Here is a 22725-nt window from a genome sequence, read left to right on the forward strand (position 1 = left end):
CTTCTTTTGTCTTAATCCTACCTTCCATTGCCTCAGATCTTGGCAGATTTCCAGAGTGCCAAAAAGACATCATCCTTCTAATTGTGTATTTGGTTGGCATGTAAGTGGAGGGAGCTGGTTGAGAAAAAGGAGGGAAAATCAGATTGAACATTCTGCCTGAGTGGAGAATAAAGAATGAAGAGATCTCTTCTGCTTTACTGAGTCCCTTACCCTCTTTGAAGCTTATGACTTGATGGGTCAATTTGAATTTAATTGTTAAAAAATTGCAAATAGATGTTTTTCACCTTTGTTTAATTTTAGGAGAGTGACATTCGATAGCTAATTATGTAATAACTGTTTGATATTTAATTATAATGCACACTACAAGTCCACACACACCACACTGCAATCACTTACTTGCACAAAGTGTTCTTAAACTAAGCTTCCTAGCAAAATTCAGAGTATAAAAAAATCAATGCATTTATCCTTTTAGAGAATCTAGCATTTGACCAAAACTGAATAGTTTCAGAATCACAAACTGTACCTGTAGTCAAATGTTTCTGACTTAGTGACTTTCTCTGTAAATAGATTAAAAATTAAAAAAAAAAAAAAAGAAAATATTCCAACAAGTCATTGTGGGGAAAATAAATGGTTCTAATTTTCAGTTCTTGATAATAATGATATTTTTAAGTTCAATGCTATAGGCAACTTCATCTCATAAAGTCAGAACTAATTTCTATAATGACTCATGTATGAGCACATGTACATTAACTTGAGCTTTGCTGATAATTGCATCTTCTGAAAAACAAAGCAGCAATAACTCCAGTAGCATTGGAAATCTTTTGAAAATATTTATCTGTAGAACCCAGAATCAGGGATCGGGAGAGCTTCTCACAGAGTTTTGTGTTTCAGTATGGTAGGCTACTGAGGAACAGCTAAAAATGTTTGCATTCTGGGCTTCTGCAAATCTAAGTTGCTTCTTCTCAGAGAAGCTGATCCGAAGAGCTTCTTACATAAAGTTCCTAAATTCCACAATGTATCTGCCTCAGGGTGCTCTAGTTTAAATTCTATTCCACTGATTGTGGGGCCACAGGGATAAACACAGGGCTTTTAGCTGCTTATTGTGCAAAACAGAAGCCAATTTCCATACACGGTGGAGGGATAAGATAAACACAGAATGCCTGGACATTTCTTATCAAAAGCATCTGTTGTGTCAGCTCTTCTACTAGATGGAGGAATCAATAATGAACATGCCAGACATGACATAAACCTGCCCCGTGTACCTTATATTTTGTTCAAGAAGCACTTACCTGAATCATTGCTAACCCTCCCAAGTGCTCTTTGAGGTATGCCCCAGGTGGGCACGTTGGCCGATAACAACCAGGACGTTTGCCAGCTTTGTGAATATGTGGCCCAAGAGAGACGGTAACATAAGTCACCTGGTTTCAAAACCCGTATTCTTCCCACTATACTCTGATTACAGGGTTAAAAGTTCAGGACATCTCCGTGGTTATTATCTAAGCAAGAGTAGCTCTTCTGGTGCTTGACTGGTATTGAAATAGATCTCTGTCAGGTGCAAGCAACTGTCATTAGAGCCTCAGAGTCGCCCGCTATAGTGTAACTAACGAGAACCTGTGCCTTCCACCTCTTGCCGAAAGTGATACAGTGCTGAGAGCCTCCTGGATCTGCCCATGGCAGGTGGAAGAGGACAGAGGTGTCATAGTATAGAGGTGACACCACTTAAGATCTGAGAAACATAAGAGGGAAAACCCCATCTACTTGCCCATCTTCAGGAACTTGTGCACATAAATTTTGACCCTAATAAAGGGCACAGTAGGGAAAATTTAATTTTCAGTATTTTTTGAAATTTATAAATGTGTACTATGTATTTTCTTTAAATGCATAAACATATATCTTTAGGAATGTCTAAGTGGTAGGTATGTAGTTTTCAGAAATAAATCTTAGAAATTACAATAAATTTGTAAAAATAAAGTTAGTCTGTGACAGCAAACTATTTTTTATGTTTCGGGGTTTGATCACATCTCTAGCTGCCTTGTCATCCTAACATTCCATTATCCTATCACAAAATACCATGCTTCTATTAAAGGAAAAATGCGCATCTGGGTCATATCAAATTTAATTACTCTAATACTCATATAATTATGGAGTTGTCTCAAATTCCAAATGCATCCATTATCTTAAAAATTAATAGTTTTGCAGTGAAGAAAGTGTAATCCTTTTAGCAGGAGAACATTCAAAAAGTAAAGGAGAGGTTAAAATATCAAAACAAAAATAACAAGACAAATCTTAAAGTCCTTCTCTCTCTGCCTCCCCTTTGTCCTCTGCATATAGGAATACAGTGCACCAGTAGAGGGGAGAAAAAAATGAAAATTAATCTGATACTCAACAAATATTTGTTGGATGCCTAGTACATGCTAGGTATTGTTCTAGACACATGCAACATATCACAATGATATTGAGATCCCTGCTCTTTGGTATCCTCAAGTGGTGAATGCTTGGTAGGGGTGGGGTGGGGGGGGTGGAGAGAAAGAGGTAATAAGTAAGCATTAAAAATAATAAATAAGTAAATTAGATAATACATTAGCAGGTGACAAGTGCTATGGAACAAAAAATTGAGGCAGGGTTATGGATTGGTTCATCTGGCAAGAGAGGGGAGGTAGGCTACAGCATTAAAATGGGTGGAAGGGGGTCCTATTGAGAATGTAAGTTGTGAATAAGGTGAGGGAGTTAGCATGTGGATATCTCAGAACAACTATTCCCAGCAGAGGCCCTAAACCAAGAGCCTGCCTGGTGCATTCAAAGAAATGGCAAGGACAGTGACTGTGATGAAGCAAACAAGGAGAAGCATTGTAGGAAAGGAGGCCAGAGAGTTAATAAGGGTCAGATCATGAAGTGCCTTTTAGGCTCCTGTGAGGCCACAGCCTTTTGCTCTGTGTAAAACAGGAAGCCAGTGGAGGGTTTTGAGCAGAGGAGAGACAACATTTTAGAGCATCATTCCGGTTGTCTGTTGAGAATAGACTGTGGAGGACACAAGGGTACAAACAATTACAAGAGCACTGCAGTAAATCCAATGATGACCCTGACCAGCGTGGGGTAGTGGAGATGTCAAGAAGTAGTTGGACTTGAAAATATTGTGAAGGCGGAATCAATATGATTTTCTAATTGAGAAGGAGGTATCAAAGACACCAGTATCTCTGGACTGAGCCACTGGCAGAATGTAGTTGCCATAAACTGAGATGAGAAAAATCTCTTTGGATAGAACACATTTGTAGGGTAAAGTAAGGAGTTCAGTCTCATACACATAAAGTTTGGGATGGTAGTAGTCATCCAGTGGAGAAGTCGAGTAGATAGTTGGATTTCAAAGAGTTTGGACCTGGGGAGAGACATTTGGTACTGAGCAGCACATGGTAGGTACTGAAATCCACAGTTCTAGAAGACCTCCCCAAGGGAGTGAGTGCAGCTAGGAGACAATGACCCTGGAGCGCTCCAATAGTAAGAGACGGGAGGGACGAGGGAGGCTGCCAGGGCCGGAGCTGAGAACACAGGTGCCACTCATCTTTGTGAAGGCCATTTTCAATTGCTTAGATAGTCTTGATCTCTTAGTCTCTGCCTGAAATAAGTTACCACGTGGTCTACAAAGGGCGCTTGCTGCACCACGCTCATGTGTCTCATTAGCAGAGAAAATTGTGAACAGATGTTTGCATGTTTATCTAGGTTTCCACTCCACAAAATTGGTGAAGAGATTTGTCAGCAGAAATTCAGTGAACTCTCTATCTGCCAACTCCGATAGTAGAAGCTGAGATTGGTAATTAATATCCTCTGTCATGTGGAAAAAAATAATTGTTATGTCAGAGAAGAGGGAGTTAGCGGAGACCAGCAAACAGCTCCTCCACCGAGGAGGCGGGAATGTGCAGTTGTTGAGCCGAAGAGTCCACGTTTTGTTTCTGCCAGGGGCTGAAGAGAAGCAAAACAGGGTAAGGTACAGGACTGCCAAAACCTGAGGTGGATGGTGCTGCTTTACTGGGTTCACCTGGTTGGCATTTGAAATGCAAGGCTGTACGGTGGGGCAAGAGTTAAGAGAACAGAAGGTAGCAGAAAGAAAGCAGGTGTAATAGGGAGTCCCACCTGGTTACAGAAAGCCAAAAAGGGACTTAGTGTGTGTAAGACACAAAGTCTAGTGGGGCGCCTGGGTGGCTCAGTCGGTTGAGTGTCCAATGTCTGACTCCTGATTTTGGCTCAGGTCATGATCTCATCGGTCGTGGGATGGAGCCCAATGGGATTCTGCGCTCAGTGGGGAGTTGGCTTGGGTTCCTTTCCCTCCACCCCTCTCCTTGCCTTCCTCTCTCTCTCTCTCTCTGGGATAAATGAATACATCTTAAAAAAAATAAAGACAACATATAACAAGAAAACATTCTTTACTCTTACTGACAGTCATAGAAAAATTTTCGGAAAACCAGTGAGGTATTCATGATGTTTGCAAATCAATGAGCTTCTGAATCATGCAAGCAATATTTTAGGTAAGTCTTCTTCAGAACAAAATAAAATATGAAAATTGTGTTAGAATACTCCCACCTTCCCCCCCTTCCTTCTCTCCTTCTTCCTTTTTTTTTCTTCCTTCTTTCTTCCAACTTAGCAAAGGAAATGATCTATCATTTTCCCCCTTGAGTCTGTGTGTGGTTGATCCTGGGGAATCACTGCCCTTGGGAGTGTGTAGCCTCGTCCACCCTCGCCTCTTAGCCCTGACGGACTGTATTCCAGAATTCCAGTATCAGAAGCAAGGAACTGGCCAGGACTCACAGCAGTCTGGGAAATAACATTCATCATATAATATGAAACATTTTAGCTTTTCTGCTCAAGTCATTTTTATAAAACAGAAAAAGAGAAAAAATAACATTTTAGAACAAAAATAAATAAAATGATAAATTCTTAAAACCATGCACATTTTAATGTTTCTACTTTATATATTTTTTTGCTATCAAAATTGTACTAGGATCACAATATTTTCTTACTGCTAAGAGATATCCATAGGCACTTAATCATTTATTTAAATCATCTACAAAATGGAGCATAAGCATAAAATACTGAACTTGTTTATCTGTTTAAAATACTAACAACTTCTTTTTTAAAAAAAAGACAACATATAGCAAGGAAAACTAAATTGGTATTTTTTAATTCTACAAAAACATATAAATATTTAAATTTATAGCAAAAGAACAATTATACCATTTAGTAATGCTTACAATATTTAAAATGTGTAATTCTTTATGCACAAGCTACTTTTATAAAGTTAAAGAACTGTGTGCCAAGCATATATCTAAAAGATTTTTGAAATTATTTTGCTTTAGCTGTGGCTACACTCAATGAAAAAACAAAAGCTCCAAAAGAAAAGAAAAATCATATAATCATCAAGTTCTCTTTTTTCACTTGTGCTATTTTTAGCAGAAAGTACAACTGAAACCAAGCAGCAGCTTACGTTCATCTTTACACCAAATTAAATGCATGATGAAAATTTCATTTTTTAAACCATTATAGATATAGCCTTAATCATCTAATGTTCCATTCTCATTCGAACTCATTAAAAATCAAATGTTAAGTGATTTGTTCTCCCTAGATAAAAACAAAAACAAAATAATTTTATATAATGATGACATTGGTTAATATAGAAATGGTCTTTATCTTAAAAGATGGTTAACAAAAGAGCTGCCCTGCATCACTAGTATTTCAGAGAGATTTTTTGAACACATACAATGAAAATTGCCTTTAGAATTTATTGAACAATATGAAACAAAAGTTGGACACAAATGTACACAAACTATTTAAAATACATTGCTGGTGTTCATTCAACACCTTAATTCCTACAACAGCTGATACTTAATAGCAGTTTGAGCATGGTGTAGTCACACCAGATGTGTTCATGTGCTATACGGAAGAGTGCTGATTTCGTCTATTCCATGCTTAGACATATTGGGGGAAAAATAAGAAACAAGTGGTGGGTAGTGGCTGAATCTTGAAAAACAAACTGCTTTAAGACTTAATTGAATTTTTGCTGTCCATCTGAATTGGAAATTTATTAAAAGTTTGCAGATATCTGCTCTGCAGAAAGACAGCTTGTGGATGATGACACATCCATTAAGATCTTGAATTTCTTGAACTCTTCATATTTGTCAAATTAGCACACTTTATGACTTATGAATGCGTATAAGTTTTGCCTCATCTGAGACTAGACCGAACATCTATAAATAAGATGCAAATAAAATGTTTGTGATCACATATGATCATCATTTCTCAAGTGGTAAAAAATAATGTAAGTGGGCAGCCAATATTTTAAGGTTTACTGAACCAATTCATACTATTCTCTTAACTTCCCACACAAAAAAAAAAGGTAAACTCATGCCTGTTGTTTTACTCTAGTAGTTCTTTTTCTTTTTCTTTCTTTTTCTTTCTTTCTTTCTTTCTTTTTCTTTCTTTCTTTCCTTTTCTTCCTTCCTTCCTTCCTTCCTTCCTTCCTTCCTTCCTTCCTTCCTTCCTTTCTTTCTTTCTCTCTCTCTCTCTCTTTGCTTTTTTTCCCCATTTTTATTTATTAGGCTCTTTCTAAGAACCATGGCAAAATTGAATTTATGGGTTGTGTTTACTAGAGTCTAGAGAGCTCCACTGGGAAGCCTAGAAGTCTCTGCTGATTACCCTGTAGTCTTTAAACCTGCATAGCCTAGAATCTATCCAGTGTTCACAGTAATAGATGGTCTAATGCTCTGTGCAAGCTGTAGGCCAATCATTTTTAACTTGAACATAATTATATGGAAAATAGAAGTGAGGGGAGGGTATGCTCCATTAGTTACTGCTTAAGAGGCTTTGCTTCCCTGAAACCCATTTTGGCCAGTAATGCCAGGATGTTCTGTAATCATGCTGTTTCCTGTTAATTTCTTTATTTTTGCTACCGGTGTTTATTTCCTGTGGTATTATTTTGTAGAACTAATCTTATTTAAATATGAAAGGCAGTGAGAAGTAATATATCTCAAAAAAGTCAATGTACTTAGCACAAAATGTTTAATGAAGACTTTTTTTTCTCATTATTGTACCCTTTCTACTTTATTTTTGAATGCTTTTTAATTGAAGACAGTATTAGGTTATATTAACAATGATGAGTCCTGGGAACACTGTTTATAGTTGTCTGACCCCTAGGCAGGCCACATTACATATCTGGATGTTGGTCTTATTTGTAAATGGAGAAGGAAGGAATAGATCATCTGTAAATTCCTCTCAAAGTTACTATGTTTGTGTTCCATTCATAGACTTGTACTTAGAAAATACACCAGTAATAGCTCCTATGAAACTGAAAATACATACGACTTTTAAGAGGATGACATGTCTCCACTCTAAAAATAAAAAAATCTCACTCCTTCAGGTAGCCATGGAATACAACCAAAAAATAAAAATAAAAATTTTATCTTCATAAAGCAACTTATATAATAGAGCAGCATGTTTATAAAATGTCATATTTCACTTCCATAAGGCAGGCTATTTTACCATAGAGATCAAAATATAGTCCCTACTTTATTGTTAAGAATATTAGGGAGAAAATTATCATTTGGAGACAAAGTTATGCAAATCTTGTCTAAATATATTACTAGATTTAAAAATTTTAAAATACAGTGCAAAAAAAAAAAAAGATATGCTACAGTAGCATTTAGCAACTTTAACACCCATTTTTCAGTTCATTAATTCAAGAAATATTTAAAGAATACTTACTTTGTGCCCAGAACTATATTAGATGCTTGGGGATAACACAGTGAATAAAACTGGCAAAGCCTGGCCTTTATGGGGCTTACATTCTAGGGTGTGTGATGAGAATGTTGGGAAGGGGGAAGAGGTGGAAGGGTAGACAGGAAAAAAAAAAAGCAAATTTGTAGTTTGTCCTAGAACATACAGGGGAGAGGTAGGGTACGAGGGAGAAGGGTTTGCCTTACCGATGAGACTACCTAAAGAAAGTGAGGTGAGAGAACTCTGTGGGACAGAGGGAGCAAAACAAGAAGACAAAAACCTGCTTGGCAGCCAGAGTGGAGCACGTGAGGGGCAGCATGAGCAGATGCAGTAAGAAAGGAGCGCTTGCCCGGGATGCGGGGGCTCGTGCGCATGTGCGTGAGGAGAGCGGTGTCATTCACCAAGGACCTTGGAGACCGCTGTAAGGAATTTGGTTAGAGACACATGGAAAGTCATTGGAGGGTGGTGAGCAAAGAAGTGACACAATTGAATTGATGTTTAACTAAATCCCTACGGCTGCTGTAACTGATAAAGCCTGTTGGAGGCAAGGGTTGGGAAATCAGGGGAACCAAATGATAAGCATACCACAGTTTAGAAAGCTAGAGGTGGTGGCACACAGTGGCTGCGGTGGGAAGTCGTTGGCTTCTGGTTATACTTCAAATATAGAATCAAGGGAATTTGCTGATGGATTAGATGAAAGTTGAGAGAAAAACAGAGGAATCAAAAGTGACTTGAGGTTTTTGATCTCGACATCTGGCAAGATGGAATTGGCAATAACTCTGCTGTGGGGAAGACATCAGAAGGGGAAGTTTGAAATCATTTGAAATATTTGTTAGTCTAGCCCCGCGGATAAGATGAACGCATTGTGAAGCCGATCATCATTTTTAATGTTCTGTGCTGAATACAGTAGATTTTTTTGCTTAAACTGAATGTTAGTCATTGCTTTCTGGGTTTTGGTGTTTTATATTTTATGGCATTTTTTTGTTTGTTTATTAAATACTCTAACACAATGTGTTTAAACCATCTGAGGGTTCTTTGAAAATCTTCTCTGGCATGAAACTTACACAGTTTTAATTTTTCCTGTGTTGTTGCTATGACCATAATGGACTTTCAAATATTTAAAATGCTGCTGAAATGTGTCAAATTCAGTTCCCATGGAGCAGCTGTATATTAAAAAAATGTGTCATTGACCATTTTGTAGATAACGTAAGCATTTTGATTGACAAATCCACAATAAGTGGAACAGATAGTATAAAAGAGGGTTTGAGGGTTTGAGCTTTTCTAGTTTAAGGAAGAATGCTGTGCAGGGACATTTTACTGTATTTTAGTCAGGACAGAAAGAAAAGAGAGCAAAATGGAAAATGTGATTGTTAAGTCAAACCTTGGGTTGTCTTGTGAGGCCACTATCAATTTAAGGCAGTGGTTCAATAGCTCTTGGGAGTCATAGCTTCCTTTGAAGTTTGCTGGAAGCTACAGATTCTTTCCTCAAAACAATATGCCCTGACATTCAAACTTTTGTTTAAAATTTTAGGAGATTCAGGGATTCCCAGCCACCTTGAGGTGAAGGGTGTGCACACTTTAAGGAGTAAACCTGAAATGCTTCAGGTTGTAGAAATCTTTAGAGTTGTACCAGTATACAGCCAAAAGAGAAAGGGATGCTAGATGGGAAAATCATACAGGATTTTATTGGCCTTCAGAAAGTGTTCTCCTTCTTATTATAAAGCAGTGTGTGTGTGTGTGTGTGTGTGTGTGTGTGTGTATGTGTGACAGACAGAGAGACAGAGAAAGAGACAAAGAAAGAGAGTTTGTGTGTAGCCATACTGATTAAAAGTTTCTCTCAGAGATTTTTAAGAAAAGATGAGGGCCAAAGATGTAACATCTTCTGCTCCAGGGGATGCTTCTCCCATTTTCCCCCTAAATTTCTATTAGCAGCTGAGTGCACTTATAATGAATAAGATACATACGTTGGGCAACTTTATGAGCATTTTAAATGGTATCAGATCCTAAAATTTAATAGCACAAATCTCAGATAAATTTTCTTTCCTTTTCACATCTTCTGCTCATGTATTTTGAACATAAAGGGTTTTAAGATGGAAAAAGAACATGTGAAGCTGGTCTAATTATGATTGTCTTCCTTGAACTATAATTTATGGCAAATGATTTTAAGCAGTTTAATTAAAATAAAAGTTTAATGGATGTGTATTGAGTTCATTCCCCAGGTGAAAACTTTAGATTCTATTGGATGGCAGTGAAATTCTGATAGTAGCACATTATTTTTTAAAACATAAAATTAAAATGGTAATAGTGGCCTAACTAGAATCTTCAAATGCCAAAGAATTAAAAATTATGGAAAGTACTCTACCCTTCACCTACAATTCTGTACAGCATAAGAGATATGTCATTCTCTAGCGTGAAAAGGGTCTGTATAGTTTCTGTGGGACAGAGGCAGTGGTTAAGAATTGAATTTCCAGCATCAACTCTGGGACCAAGATGATTGTTATGCTCAACCTGTGCTAGGAGTGATCGCAACCCGAACAGAATGTCTTTTAAAATGATTTTTTTTTTTTCAATTTCGCTTTATCTTGCTCCCCTCAATGCCTAGCTAGTTTCCTCCGATTTCATGTACTTGAAATTGAACTTTCAAATTCTCCTCTATTTTGTTTAATGGTGATGCTTTTATAAGGACTCTATGAGAAGTCAATATCCAATGTAATCTTTTTCCTACAAAATTGAAACTTATCTTGTACGATGAATTCACTGCTCAGAAATAATTCAATATGTGGCCTTGTTGTTGACATAGAAATCCAACATGTTTCCATGAAGGTCCATTAGAAACAGAGTGAGTTTTTAAAACAATTGATAATATATCATAATGAAGATATTTTATAAGGCATTTACATTGTCTCTCTTTCAATCACTGTGACAAAAAAAAATTAAAATAAGCCCCTGACTGACCTTATGAGATGAGGACAATAGAGATTATTGTTTTAAAGCAAACCCAATTTATTTTTCAAGTTGTTCTGATGTTTAATAACAGTTTGCTGTTATTTATATAGTGTATGTGCTTCTTTTGATCAGATACAAATTTTAGTAGGGAAATAAGCAAACATTCCTAAAAATGAATTATAAACAACTGTATTTTAGAATACTAAAAGGATTTTAAAACTTTCAATTCAGCAAAGTTAATATCTTTCCCTAATTGAAATAATGGAAAAACAAAAGTGTAGACACTTTCATGGCTTTGGGGAAACGATCTTCATGCCCCCAATGTCATGTTCCTTAGCAGCCATTGTTGGGATCTGCTTCCACTACAGTCCTGCATGGTAGGCACCATTTTGTCTTCTTCAGAAGGTTCATCGAGGCATTGGTTACTGTTAACATGTCTCAAGGTGAGTCTCTGTAAAAGATAACCAATAATCAGTGCAACCTATTTTATCTTTAACTTCACTAGTTCATTAGATTAAATCTCTTTTAAAAAATCCTTTATAATTGTTTTTAGTGCACACAGTTATATGTTTGTAAAATGAACTGTGCACATGGCTCTGAATTATTACACAAGTTTCACGGTTACAGTTTCTTCATTGTCTAATGCACCTTTAGCTGCAGATGGTTAAAGAAATTGGCTGACATTTATCATGCATTGCCAAGAATTCAGGCTCCTTTGCAGAAAGCCCATTTGTGAGCTCTGAGTTCACTTGAGGGCTGCAAATATTAACATGCTTTCACAAAAGCTTAGTTTTCTTAGGCATGTGTTGATTCAGTAACCATTTGGTAAACATGCAAAGAGATGTCACAGCTGTGACCCAAATGAACAAAACCGCTAGAGATGTTCCCATTTCAAAATACTAAACACTCCATAGTATCTGTGCCTATGAGACATTCAGTGTAGACAAATGATTATAATAGCAATAGCAACAAAGGCCTGTGTTACTTGATAGTATGCTCACCATATTTTGGTTTTCATTTTTAAGCATCTTAAAAAATAGCAATACCAAATATAAAAAGAGATGTTATGGTCTTATGTTTTGAAATATTATATGTGCATTTTACTTTGTGCATAATAACGATACTCATTAATAAGCATCCTCTCAGTACCTGAATGCTGAAATGTAATTCCAGTAATTGTAGCATGTGAACCAGTCATCACATGTCTTCTGTCTTGAGTTTACATTTATATTTTGAAATCATATTTTTTGAACTTTTCAGATATATATTTTAAAGATTTTTTTTAATTTATTCATTTGAGACAGAAAGAGAGAGAGAGAGAGAGAGAGAATGAGCAGGGGAGAGAGGTTGAGGGAGAAGGAAAAGCAGATTCCCTGCTGAGCCAGGAGCCCAACTTGGGGCTTGATCCCAGGACCCAGAGATCGTGACCTGTGCTGAAGGCAGACACTTAACCATCTGAGCTAACCATGCACCCCCAGATATACATTTTAAGACCACGTGTTTTATACAGATTAATTTATGCACACGTATTATATACATTTCTGCTCAGTTTCATGGGCAATGCCTAGAACCATTTTATATGAAAAACCCTAAACCAGAAGAAAAGCGTTTGAATGTATGGGAGGTGATTTGCAGGTATATCTCGAAAAACAGCACACCATATACTTTTGTTGCCAATACTAAAATTAAAGGTAAACAAACATTTCTGCAGGGGGCAGCTCTTGAAATTACACTGGAAGTTGGATTTTAAAAAAATACAGGGCGGATGCAATAAAAAATGGTGGAGAAACACTGCCTGGACAATTTTAATTTGTTTGGATTAGGACTGCATACCCTGGGCTGTACTGTCCTGAGGAAAGACTGAATGGAAAACAGGCTTGTGGTGGGATGCTTCATTGGCAACGAGCAGGAAATTAAAAGCACAAGGCTATTAGACAGGAAGGAGATTTCAAGATTGAGGCTTTTGTTGCTCTTTCAATACATGAAATCAAGCTATTTGTACAAAAAAGAGAGACACAGAGAGAGAGAGAGAGAGAAAAGATGAAATGACCAAAGGCCAAAGATAGGCAAGAAGATGGTTGATTTATGCTTATGGTGCCAGAAATGATGCTGTTGGCTTATGAACCAGCAACCAATTTGAAAAAAAAAAGATACAAAACAAAACATTTTTTTTCCCTAGAAAGTTTTAGTTAAAATCAACAAAATATTATTTATTTTTGTTACATACCTGAGGTCCTTTGTGTATATATGTCCTCTTTCAAAAAAAGCCATTTACCTTTGCTTGCTTCTATTAGATCTTTTTTTTTTTTTAAAAAGTATGTGACTTTAAGGATCAGATCGAATATGTGTTGTCAAGTACTCAAATGATGATAGTTTTAAAAAGATTAGTATTTTTTTTGTAAAAAGTATTTTCTTTGAAGGAATTCATTAGTCAAAAGCCACCATCGTAAAGATAACAAACAACTCACTGAAAACCTCTTCTTTTTAATGGAGTGCGGTAGAAAGACCAGTTTAGGGTCAGACAGACCTACGTGTGAATTCCTTGCCATAAAAATTTGGGAAAGCTACCAAATCATTCTGAGGAATCAGATTCTTTGTCAGAAAATGCGTAATTATACAAGTGTTTAAAAATGCCCTTTTCTCTGCTGCTTAAAAAAGTTAACCTTTAGTCAACTATGTAACTGTGATCCCTTAGCAATCTGGTAAGAGTAACAATGTTAACATGTTTCTAGGCAACATTGCTTATGGTAAAAATAACCTCTGAAGGATAAACTGCATCTGTATCTGATAAACTTCATTACAAATACCTGATAGGAAACCAAATCGTGGACTTCTCAAAGCGCCAAGACTTATAATTCTGCATACGCTCTTGGCTTCCTGGGAGCTGGGCCTATGGAGTTGTTACAGAGATTTGTCTCGGTGGGTCATAAACCTATCAAGCTGGGATGGTTGCCACACCAGCCTGATAAGACTCTCATCCCCTCACAGCAGGCTGTCACCTGTGGAAAAGCTGGCTCCCCTCAGGCTAATATGAATTGCTACAAGGTCTGCTGAGAGAAGCAAGTTGTGGTTTCTGTCGCAGAATTCTGTAAGTAAACTCATGAGACTAAATGTCTGGTTAAGCCTAAGAAGACCCCTTGTTGGGCGTTACACTGCCAGGTAAGCTTTGGAAACAAACATATGTAAATTGCCTTGTACACAAGTTCTCTGTGCAGAGTCCAGACTTTCCCAGCCTTCTAACACATCTCAAATGTAGTTCTAATGTAAACAATGCCCCTTCTCTCCACACCTCTCTATACCTCATTCAGCCTTGTCATGAGCATTCCAAGCTCAATTGTGTCTTCTACTAACAACCTTTAACTGGTTCACTGGAACCAGAATAATTCCCTAACTTCCCATGTGTTCTCATAGGAAGGTACTGCACAATGTAATATCCTTTATTTACAGGACAATAATCCCCTAAGATCAAGAACAAGGACATATTCTTATTTGCCCTCTTTCTAAAAATTCCATAACAGTTTTTTGACTTCAACTGAATAATGATTCATTTTATTGCTTACTGAGAAGATATTCACAAATCACACAAGTGATAAGAGACAAAATTTTTAAAAAGCTTTTATTATTATATCGCTTTGCCAACCACAAAGAAATACTTAGATATAATTTATAAAGTTATTGAAAATTACATCTTAGTTTTTTAAAAATGCATTTGCTTAAAGTTTCAGGTTAAATTCTAGAAAAGCTCTCCTAAATCTGCACACAATGGAAGTACTGGAATAAAAATTAATAAAATTAATTAATTTTAATGTTCCAAAAACAATCCTTTTTTTGGCTATGTTAGTTTTTTTTTAACTGATTTTTCTCAGCTCTAATGCAAAATCTACTGTTACATGAACATGGCTATAGTTAGCCTAAAAAGGAGCTAATTTCATAATGTATTCCATTAATTATATTTATGCATGTATAAATATTTGCAATAAAGTGAAAACTGGAAAATACTTATTAATTAATAATAGACCAAACAATACTTAATATAGTTAGCTTCCAAATTAATAAGCAGCTAAGAAGTAAAAGACAGAAAAATAATTCCATGGAGAAACAGCACATATAGATTTTTCTTAAGTACATTTTAAAGAAGTTTCTAGATTTCAATAACAGAACATAACAAAAATAGTAAAATAAATTTAACACAGTCTACAACACAAATTTTCAAAACTTATTAGAGAATATAATCAGTAGGATTCTCAAAAATATTTCTAAAAACTTCCATTCTTGTATAGTTTCTTAGTAGCCATTTTTGCAAAGGGCTATCATTACATGTTTCCACAGTGGACTGCGGGGAGCCATCAGCTACTTTGCTTACTGAGAGACAGGACTGGGTGATTATATGAAGAAGAGTGTGGGTCTGTTTGACAAAGAAAATAATGAATAATGACAAAATCAAGTACAAAGGCAGTAATCAATCAATCATTCTCAGCAACATACAATTTCTACTGGATAAGGATGGCAAGCACACATCACAGTAATTGCATCCATGGAACTAGGAGCCACCTCCTTTTTAGATGGCATTAGTATCAACTGTAGTAAGTAGGGGTAAATGAAGATAAGCCTGGGAAGCTGGAGAAGAGCCTGAGATCAAATGGTGAAACATCTTGAGCAAAGGTTATTTTGGACAGAAAAGGTATATTCTCAGTGTTCATTCTAGGGATAAAATGTTTTTTAGTGCTAAATGAGTTATTTTGTGAAGAGATATTCAAAACCGTTGACTATCCAGAGAGTTTTCAAGTTATGGTTCTTGGCTTCTTCATTCCTTTGCCCTAAATTTGAGTGGATCCAGGGGAAAATCTAGGGGATGATTTAGCTTTAACTCTTTGCTTCACTTTGTACAGTGTGGTACTTGAATTGTTTCCACTATGTTTTCACAGGGCTAACCTGTGTTAACAGAGTTGTACATAGGCACGGCCACATTCATCTAAATGTCAATTAGAAAGTTAATGAACTTGGTTTGATTTATTACGGAGGCTAGTTTTGTCTTCGTTTTTGTTTTTTTTAACCATACCTGAATTTCCTATCTATATTGTTTAAAATTCCTAAGCTTGTTAATCCTCTACCTTCAGTGATGTTTTTTAAATCAAATTTTTCTTGATAAATGTCATGTTAACATCAAAAACTCCAGTGTTAGTGATTGTGAATTTCATCTGTTATTAAAAAGAAAAATGAATTATAAAGTTGCCCTTCATTTAAAATGAAACAAAACTTGATCTTACTTATACTCAGGAAATATAACTCCAGAATGTAAGTACAGTATAATTTTTTTTCCATGAAAAAACATTTGTAATATTTCCCCCCAAAATATTATCATATGAATGACCATGAAAAAAATTCAAAGAACTTTCACTCCTGATGCTTCTGAAAAGCCATTAAACCAGAAGAAAAATTAGAAATCTCAAATAATCCCATTGAGATGAAGGGTATTTTTCATTTAAAAAAAACCTACAAAAACATTTAGTGTTTTCATTTGTTTGAAAAAGAAGTGTAGTTTACTTATTTTTCTGAGTATTCTGTCTAGAAGAGATACCAATTACTAATATTTTATGTGTTTTCTAGTTATTTTTAGTGTTTATATTATGCAAATGCATTAATTGTGTTCATCCAATCATATATACTCCCACTTTATCGTGGGTTTTATCATTTCTTATCATCTGTCTTATTAAAATAATCTAAAAATATAAGAAACACACAATTTCTACAAAGTAGATTTGCCAGAAGTCATTTCACTTTTCCATTTGGGGGGACTATTTTTCCAATTTGGAGCTATTATAAATAATGCTATAACAAACATCTCTGAACATCTCTCTCCACATCTATAACCATTTATTCAGAAATGGTTCTTAGATGTGAAATCACAAGGTGAAAAGGTATGAACGTTTTAATACATACCGGCAAAGTTTTTAAAAATCTATAATAATCATTTTGTAATAATAACAGTAGCAGCTAACATTTCTTGTGCTTATTCTATGCCAGGGTACTGTATTGCATGTCAGTTTTACTACACCTACACCAGTATTGTGTGTCCCATTAAAAACATTTCTTGACATAGGATAAAGAAAGAGATAAAAGAACACAGATGAAATGATTTTTTATGTATGTATTTTTGATAGTTATAAATAGCCAATGAAAATGGAAAAATAAAGTTAAATATTTCTCCTGTGCTGATTATTCAAGACTTTGCTTATTTTTATATTGGGTGTACATTTTTTTTCCTTTTAAATCCTCTTTATTAAGCATATCAGCCCTTACCATACTTGTTGCAAATGCCTCTCACAACACGGGAAGACTGTCACGTTCACTCAGTTTTGAAGGTAATGTGACAGAACCAGCTGATAGGAAGCATACTGCCACGTATCTTCTCCTATTGCTTCATTTAAAATATTGACTAGAAAACAGGGTAACATGAACCCTAAGCTAGTATTGGTTTTTGTTTATAACATTACTTAATTATTCTCCCTCTGAGGTATAAAGCACTAGTATTTCCTGACAGAATTTTAGCCATACTGCTTTAAGATATACAAGAAAATGATTATAACTCCTGTTTTTAAACATATCTGTATGTTTTACTATCTAAGACAAGATGTGTCATGGAGTATCCCTCAATCTACCCTTTTGAAGAGGCAATTACTATTGAAATCAGTCTAGGAAAACAAGGTGAATGATAAAGTAAGACTTACAAAATTGTAAAATCAAGTCATACTTTTGTACCTTCTTTGTTAAAAAGCACTAAGTGCAAAACCTGATAATTTAATGAGCAGAAGTGACTGCATGGTTGATTAGAGTCAATCACATAGGCCTCGGTGTAAAACATGCCATACTAAAATGAAGTTTAGTTGAAAGAGTTAAAAAGTTTAAAATGAAACTCGATGGTTATATATGATGATAAACAAAGTAAGAAAAAAGACTGTTACAGATATTTCATAGCCAAGGCAGTAAGATTTCCCCTATTGATATAGTACAAAATCATATTTTTTAAAAAATTAATATAATAAAGTTATTATTCAAAATATTAAGTATGATCTCCTGAGAAGGTGAACCATGTTTCATTAGAACAGAATATGAGTATTCTAAAGACCGAGTGTCAATGTTTAAGAAACAAAAACTAAAATTACACTACTATACTACGGAAGTTCCTATTCACTAATTGAGTCTACGTAAGAAACCACAGCTATGGGGTCAATGGGAATATGGAAAGGTAATACTAGTCAGATATACACAGCCTTCTAAAGGTAAACTGAGCCACTGTTTTTATTAGGAGTTCTACACAGGGAAATGGCCGGGTTGCCATTATAGATTACTTACCTTGAAATTATATTGCCATTTACCTGCTTTCTGATAAAGGTAAATAAAAGAGGAGGTTTTAAGTAAAGTCTAAATATAAGCTTCTGTGATTTCAGTAAATATCAATCCGACATATTTTACCTACTGAAAAAAATCCTTTATCTTGTGACTCTGGGAAACATTTGATACAGATGGATATTGAATTCATTTTCTCAGTCAACTTGCTCAGTCACATGAAAAACAAGACTTATTTTTAGCATCATATTTTGCTCCCTTATTTTTTTCTTTGTTGCATAGTGTTTGTTGAGCATAAGTGTTCTGTTCTAAAATTAGATTCTTACATTGTATATAGCTGCTTGGATGTTCTAAAAGAAATGTGATTATGTGCATTTATTGTCAGAAAATGTAAATTTCAGATGGATTGGAACACAACTGCAATGTTCAAACAGAATATAAGAAAATCCGAATAAAATTGAATGGATGGATGATAGGACTTTATAATAATAATCTGTTTTTTAAGATTTTATTTATTTATTTGAGAGAGTGAGTGAGAGAGAGAGAGAGAAGGAGAAGAGGGAGAGGAAGAAGCAGACCCCCCTCTGAGCAGGGAACCTGACACAGGACTCAATCCTGGAACTCTGGGATCATGACCTGAGCCAAAGGCAGATGCATAACCGACTGAGCCACCTAGGAGCCCCTAAAAATAATCCTTAAAATGTTTCAATGAGATGAAATTTAGGGTTCCTTTTTTTCTTTTTTTTTTGTTTTAATTCCGTGGCAAAGGCTTTCATAGCAACAAAGTGTTCGGGTAATTTATTTAAGAGATTCTAGACCAGGTGAGGATCTTGTAGTTTTGCTAGGGATGCTCAGTTGCCCTCAAATTGAACACATTTAACCACTATAAAGTGGTACCGAATTAAATTCATGGCTGTTAAAAAATATTTAGCTAAGAAGGTAGGAACCTCTATATTTCAAATCAAAGTTGGCCAAAGACATGTATTTATTACCAACATGTGCTTAGTTTCATTCAAATAAAAGGAGAAGCAATTAGATCATAATTGTATAATGAATATGTGTAAAGTTTGTAAGCAATTAGACCATACTGACAAAGTAGTTTTATGACTGTTCAACTAAATAGATAATGTTTATTGCAGAATATCTTTCCAATTATTAAGGAAAGGAGAAATTCTATGTGAATAAAATTTGGTACTACAAATAATTGATAATATTTAATAATTCCTTTCATTTATTATAGTAATACATTTAGCTTTTCAGATCAGCATCATTAAAAGCACCTAATTGTTCCCAGTTTTTCAATGTGGTATAGTAGAAAGATTACTAAATTCTTTTTTTTTTTCCTTTTTTTTTTTTTTTTTAAAGATTTTATTTATTTGAGACAGAGAGAATGAGAGAGAGAGAGAGAGCACATGAGAGGGGGGAGGGTCAGAGGGAGAAGCAGGCTCCCTGCCGAGCAGGGAGCCCGATGCGGGACTCGATCCAGGGACTCCAGGATCATGACCTGAGCCGAAGGCAGTCGCTTAACCAACTGAGCCACCCAGGCGCCCGAAAGATTACTAAATTCAGTGCCAGAAACCTGAGGTCTAAAACCTAGAGAAGCTATTTAAACACTCTAAACTTACATTTAATATTGTGAAGAATACAAATAATAATATTATCTTCTAGGCCTATTGTTAGAGTTGCTTGAGAAAACAGATGAAATTTTAGACACTCAATAAATTTCATTCCCTTTCTTTCCCCTCATCACTCACCTAAGAAGCAAACTGGATAGACTCCATGTTTTGAGGCTTTATGATACTGTTTCAGTTTTTCTCTACATATTCCAATAATTCTCCTCCTATTTACGACTTGCTTTTCTAAAACTGAAAGTACTATGGGTGATAAAGTGATGGAATATTTGAGCTCTTCACACTGTGAGATTCACATTGTACTGGTAACTAGCTTTCTTTGATTACTTTCTTAGAAGTGAACTCCGTCCCTGCTGCTGGTGGTGTGATCTTTGTGCTTACTTTCCTCCTGATAAAGGCTGAAAGAAGAGAACTTTAAGAAAAGTTTCAGCTCTTGTAATTCTGTGAACTCCACCAAGTTTTATTCTGCTTTGATAGTACAACACCTCGGAGGTTTCTCAAAGAAAAATAATTTTGCCTTTGACAGCAGTAGTTAAAGAACTGAATTTAAGAAGTAGCAAGCAGTACTTTCTACTTCCCACAGGGTGGATGCCAGACCAGGGCTACTTGGCAATGACTCCTCTTTCCCATCTCAGCATCTTTCACCCTTGGGCTCCCTATCCCTCCCCTATCTCTCTTTGAGGCCTGTCATTTTCCAAAGCGTATTTATGCTTTTTCCTAACTCTGCAATAATTCCAACAGTGTATAAAAAGACTAAGGAAGATAAGTAGATGTTTGGCCACTGTCTAGACCTGTCCTTCTCAAACTTCAATATGCATGTAAATGACCTGGGGATTTGTTAAAAGGCAGACTCTGATACAGTGTGTCTAGTAGGGTTCTCAGATTCCTAAGTTTTAAAGAGTTCCCAGGTGATGTTACTAGTCCCAGAATCACACTTTGGGTGGCAAGGGTTGGGACTATTCTGTAGACTAAAATGACCCCAAGTATTGTATTTCAATTTCTTTAAAATAAAAAAGGCTCTTTCTTTCTTTTTCACAAATAAAATCAATCTTATTCAAAGCTGAAATTTCCAGAAAGGCAATTCATGATTCCTACAATTATTCAATTCTTTTGTGACTTCTCCACATTGTGATTTATACATTCATAAATTTGGCAAAAAAATCTATACTTTGATTTAAAATATTAAATTTAGGCAGGTTGAACATCACAATTTGAATTTTGAAAACATAAACATATAGGAGAGTAGATTAAGCTATGTTACATAATCATTACAATGATCAGATTGTTTATTTAAAAACCATCTCTCAATATTTATGGCATATTATAAGCTTTTTTGTGTGTGTTCTAGAAACAAAGTTTACATGATACAAAATACCACGATGCTTGAAAAATCCTACCATACATAACTATTAGTTATCCAAAATAGTAAATTTACAAAAATCATTTCTATGTCCTATGTGAAGCAACCTATTTTTTTTTCTCTTTTCTGTCAAAATCCCTCAGTATTCAACAGTCTTTCTACTGGCTGATAAAAACATAAAATATACACCTATGTACCAACAATATAGTTATTTCAGAAATTAAAGAATCTGAGTTATGACTATAGCAGCCATCATCTACTCAAAGACAAAAGAAAAGTTTGAAGATTTTAAGTGGTATTCTGAAATTCAACACCGCTTCATCTTATAAAAAGTACGTACGCTCATTCCCCTTTCCTTAGAAATACATGCTAGATTTCTTTACTTTTAGCACAAGCCCAGTGAAGTTCTGGGCTCCTGGTGAAAACTAAAGAGCAATAGCAACAACAACAACAACAAATTATTTTAAAAAAATACTCCTGGCAGGATTTCTCCTTTATCTGTACATTTATCTGTACTTTTCCTAATAAAAGAGGGAGGGAACCAAGGTTCCAGGTTTACCCCCATGTATTATTGAAGGAAATATCTTCTGCAGTCTTAATATAAAGAGTGGTGATGATGAGACCTCAAGAGAAAAAAATGGGGGGCAGACAGAGGTAAATGAGGTATTGGGGAGACAAGAGACTGAACAGAACACACTGGTGCATTATAGGAAAGATTTGAGATGTTTGCCCTTCCTTATGTCCCAGAAGAAGAGTATTGTATGTCCAAAGAGCTTGGTTATATTACATAAGTTTTAAGGCCAAATTTTAACCCTACACAATCAGTTTCAAATCACATAAAAATTCATTAAGTTTTCCTGCTAAGAAACTACAACATCATGTAAATTGAAATGACATTCAAAAGGTTCTTAAAAAGAAGACCTTGTTGCAATATCAGTAACACCAAGGACTCTGTAGTTTTTAAAATGTTACACCGGAAGTGTATCTTAGGCTTAGATACACTTGTGATGTGATACACTTAGATGCATTTGTGAAATTCATTTGCCTCTATGCATTATTTATCTTGCAAGAGTAGCTTATTTCTTATCTTAAATAAGTCACCAACCATTTAATAATGTGGAAAATGTAACACAGATGACCCAATTCATTTTGCTAAGCCAAGAGAACTGAAAGAAATGAAACTTTCAAGGCAACTTCCTTATGGAGAAAAAAATATTTCTTTTTTAGTAGCTCCATCTGATGGTTGATCTGGTTTTTACACACTGCCTGGCTATAAATTCCCAACCATAATTTTATTGTTTTCTCTCCCTCTCTTCTATCAGAAAGATGTGCTATATTGAGAAAATGCCGCTTAGCTGATTATGTGCCTAATTAGTTTATTGAATTTTGCAAACTATTTACTATTATAAAGAGCATTCATGCTAATCTTATCAGCTTTTTTCTTTTTTTCCCCTTAAATTGAGGATAAATTTCACCAATTACAACAGTATACAATTTGAAATTTGAAAAATGGAAATATTGTTGATATTGTCCTATAATGTGCATCTTCATACATACCTCTCAGATAAGCATAGCTGGTCCCTTGCCTAATTTATGTTAAGCATGTACACGTGCTAACACACTGTAAGCACATAAAAATGACTTTATTTTCCTTATTCATTTTTTTACACTAATGAACTCCTT

At 35.4% G+C, this 22725-nt stretch overlaps 1 protein-coding gene across 4 annotated transcripts in view; it reads right to left on the minus strand.

The window, feature by feature from the left end:
- Positions 1-6522: 6522 nt before the first annotated feature.
- The window catches only part of GALNT13 (polypeptide N-acetylgalactosaminyltransferase 13), a 781779-nt gene continuing 765576 nt past the window's right edge, over positions 6523-22725 (minus strand). For all 4 annotated transcript variants that reach the window (XM_032410271.1, XM_032410279.1, XM_032410287.1 and 1 more), the window contains one exon: positions 6523-11155. In XM_032410271.1, the coding sequence (XP_032266162.1) occupies positions 11015-11155 (141 nt within the window). In that variant the 3' untranslated portion in view covers positions 6523-11014. The remainder of the gene's footprint in view (positions 11156-22725) is intronic.

The sequence above is a fragment of the Phoca vitulina genome, unplaced genomic scaffold (assembly GCF_004348235.1).
Source record: "Phoca vitulina isolate PV1807 unplaced genomic scaffold, GSC_HSeal_1.0 scaffold1, whole genome shotgun sequence".
NCBI classification, from domain to species: Eukaryota; Metazoa; Chordata; class Mammalia; order Carnivora; family Phocidae; genus Phoca; species Phoca vitulina.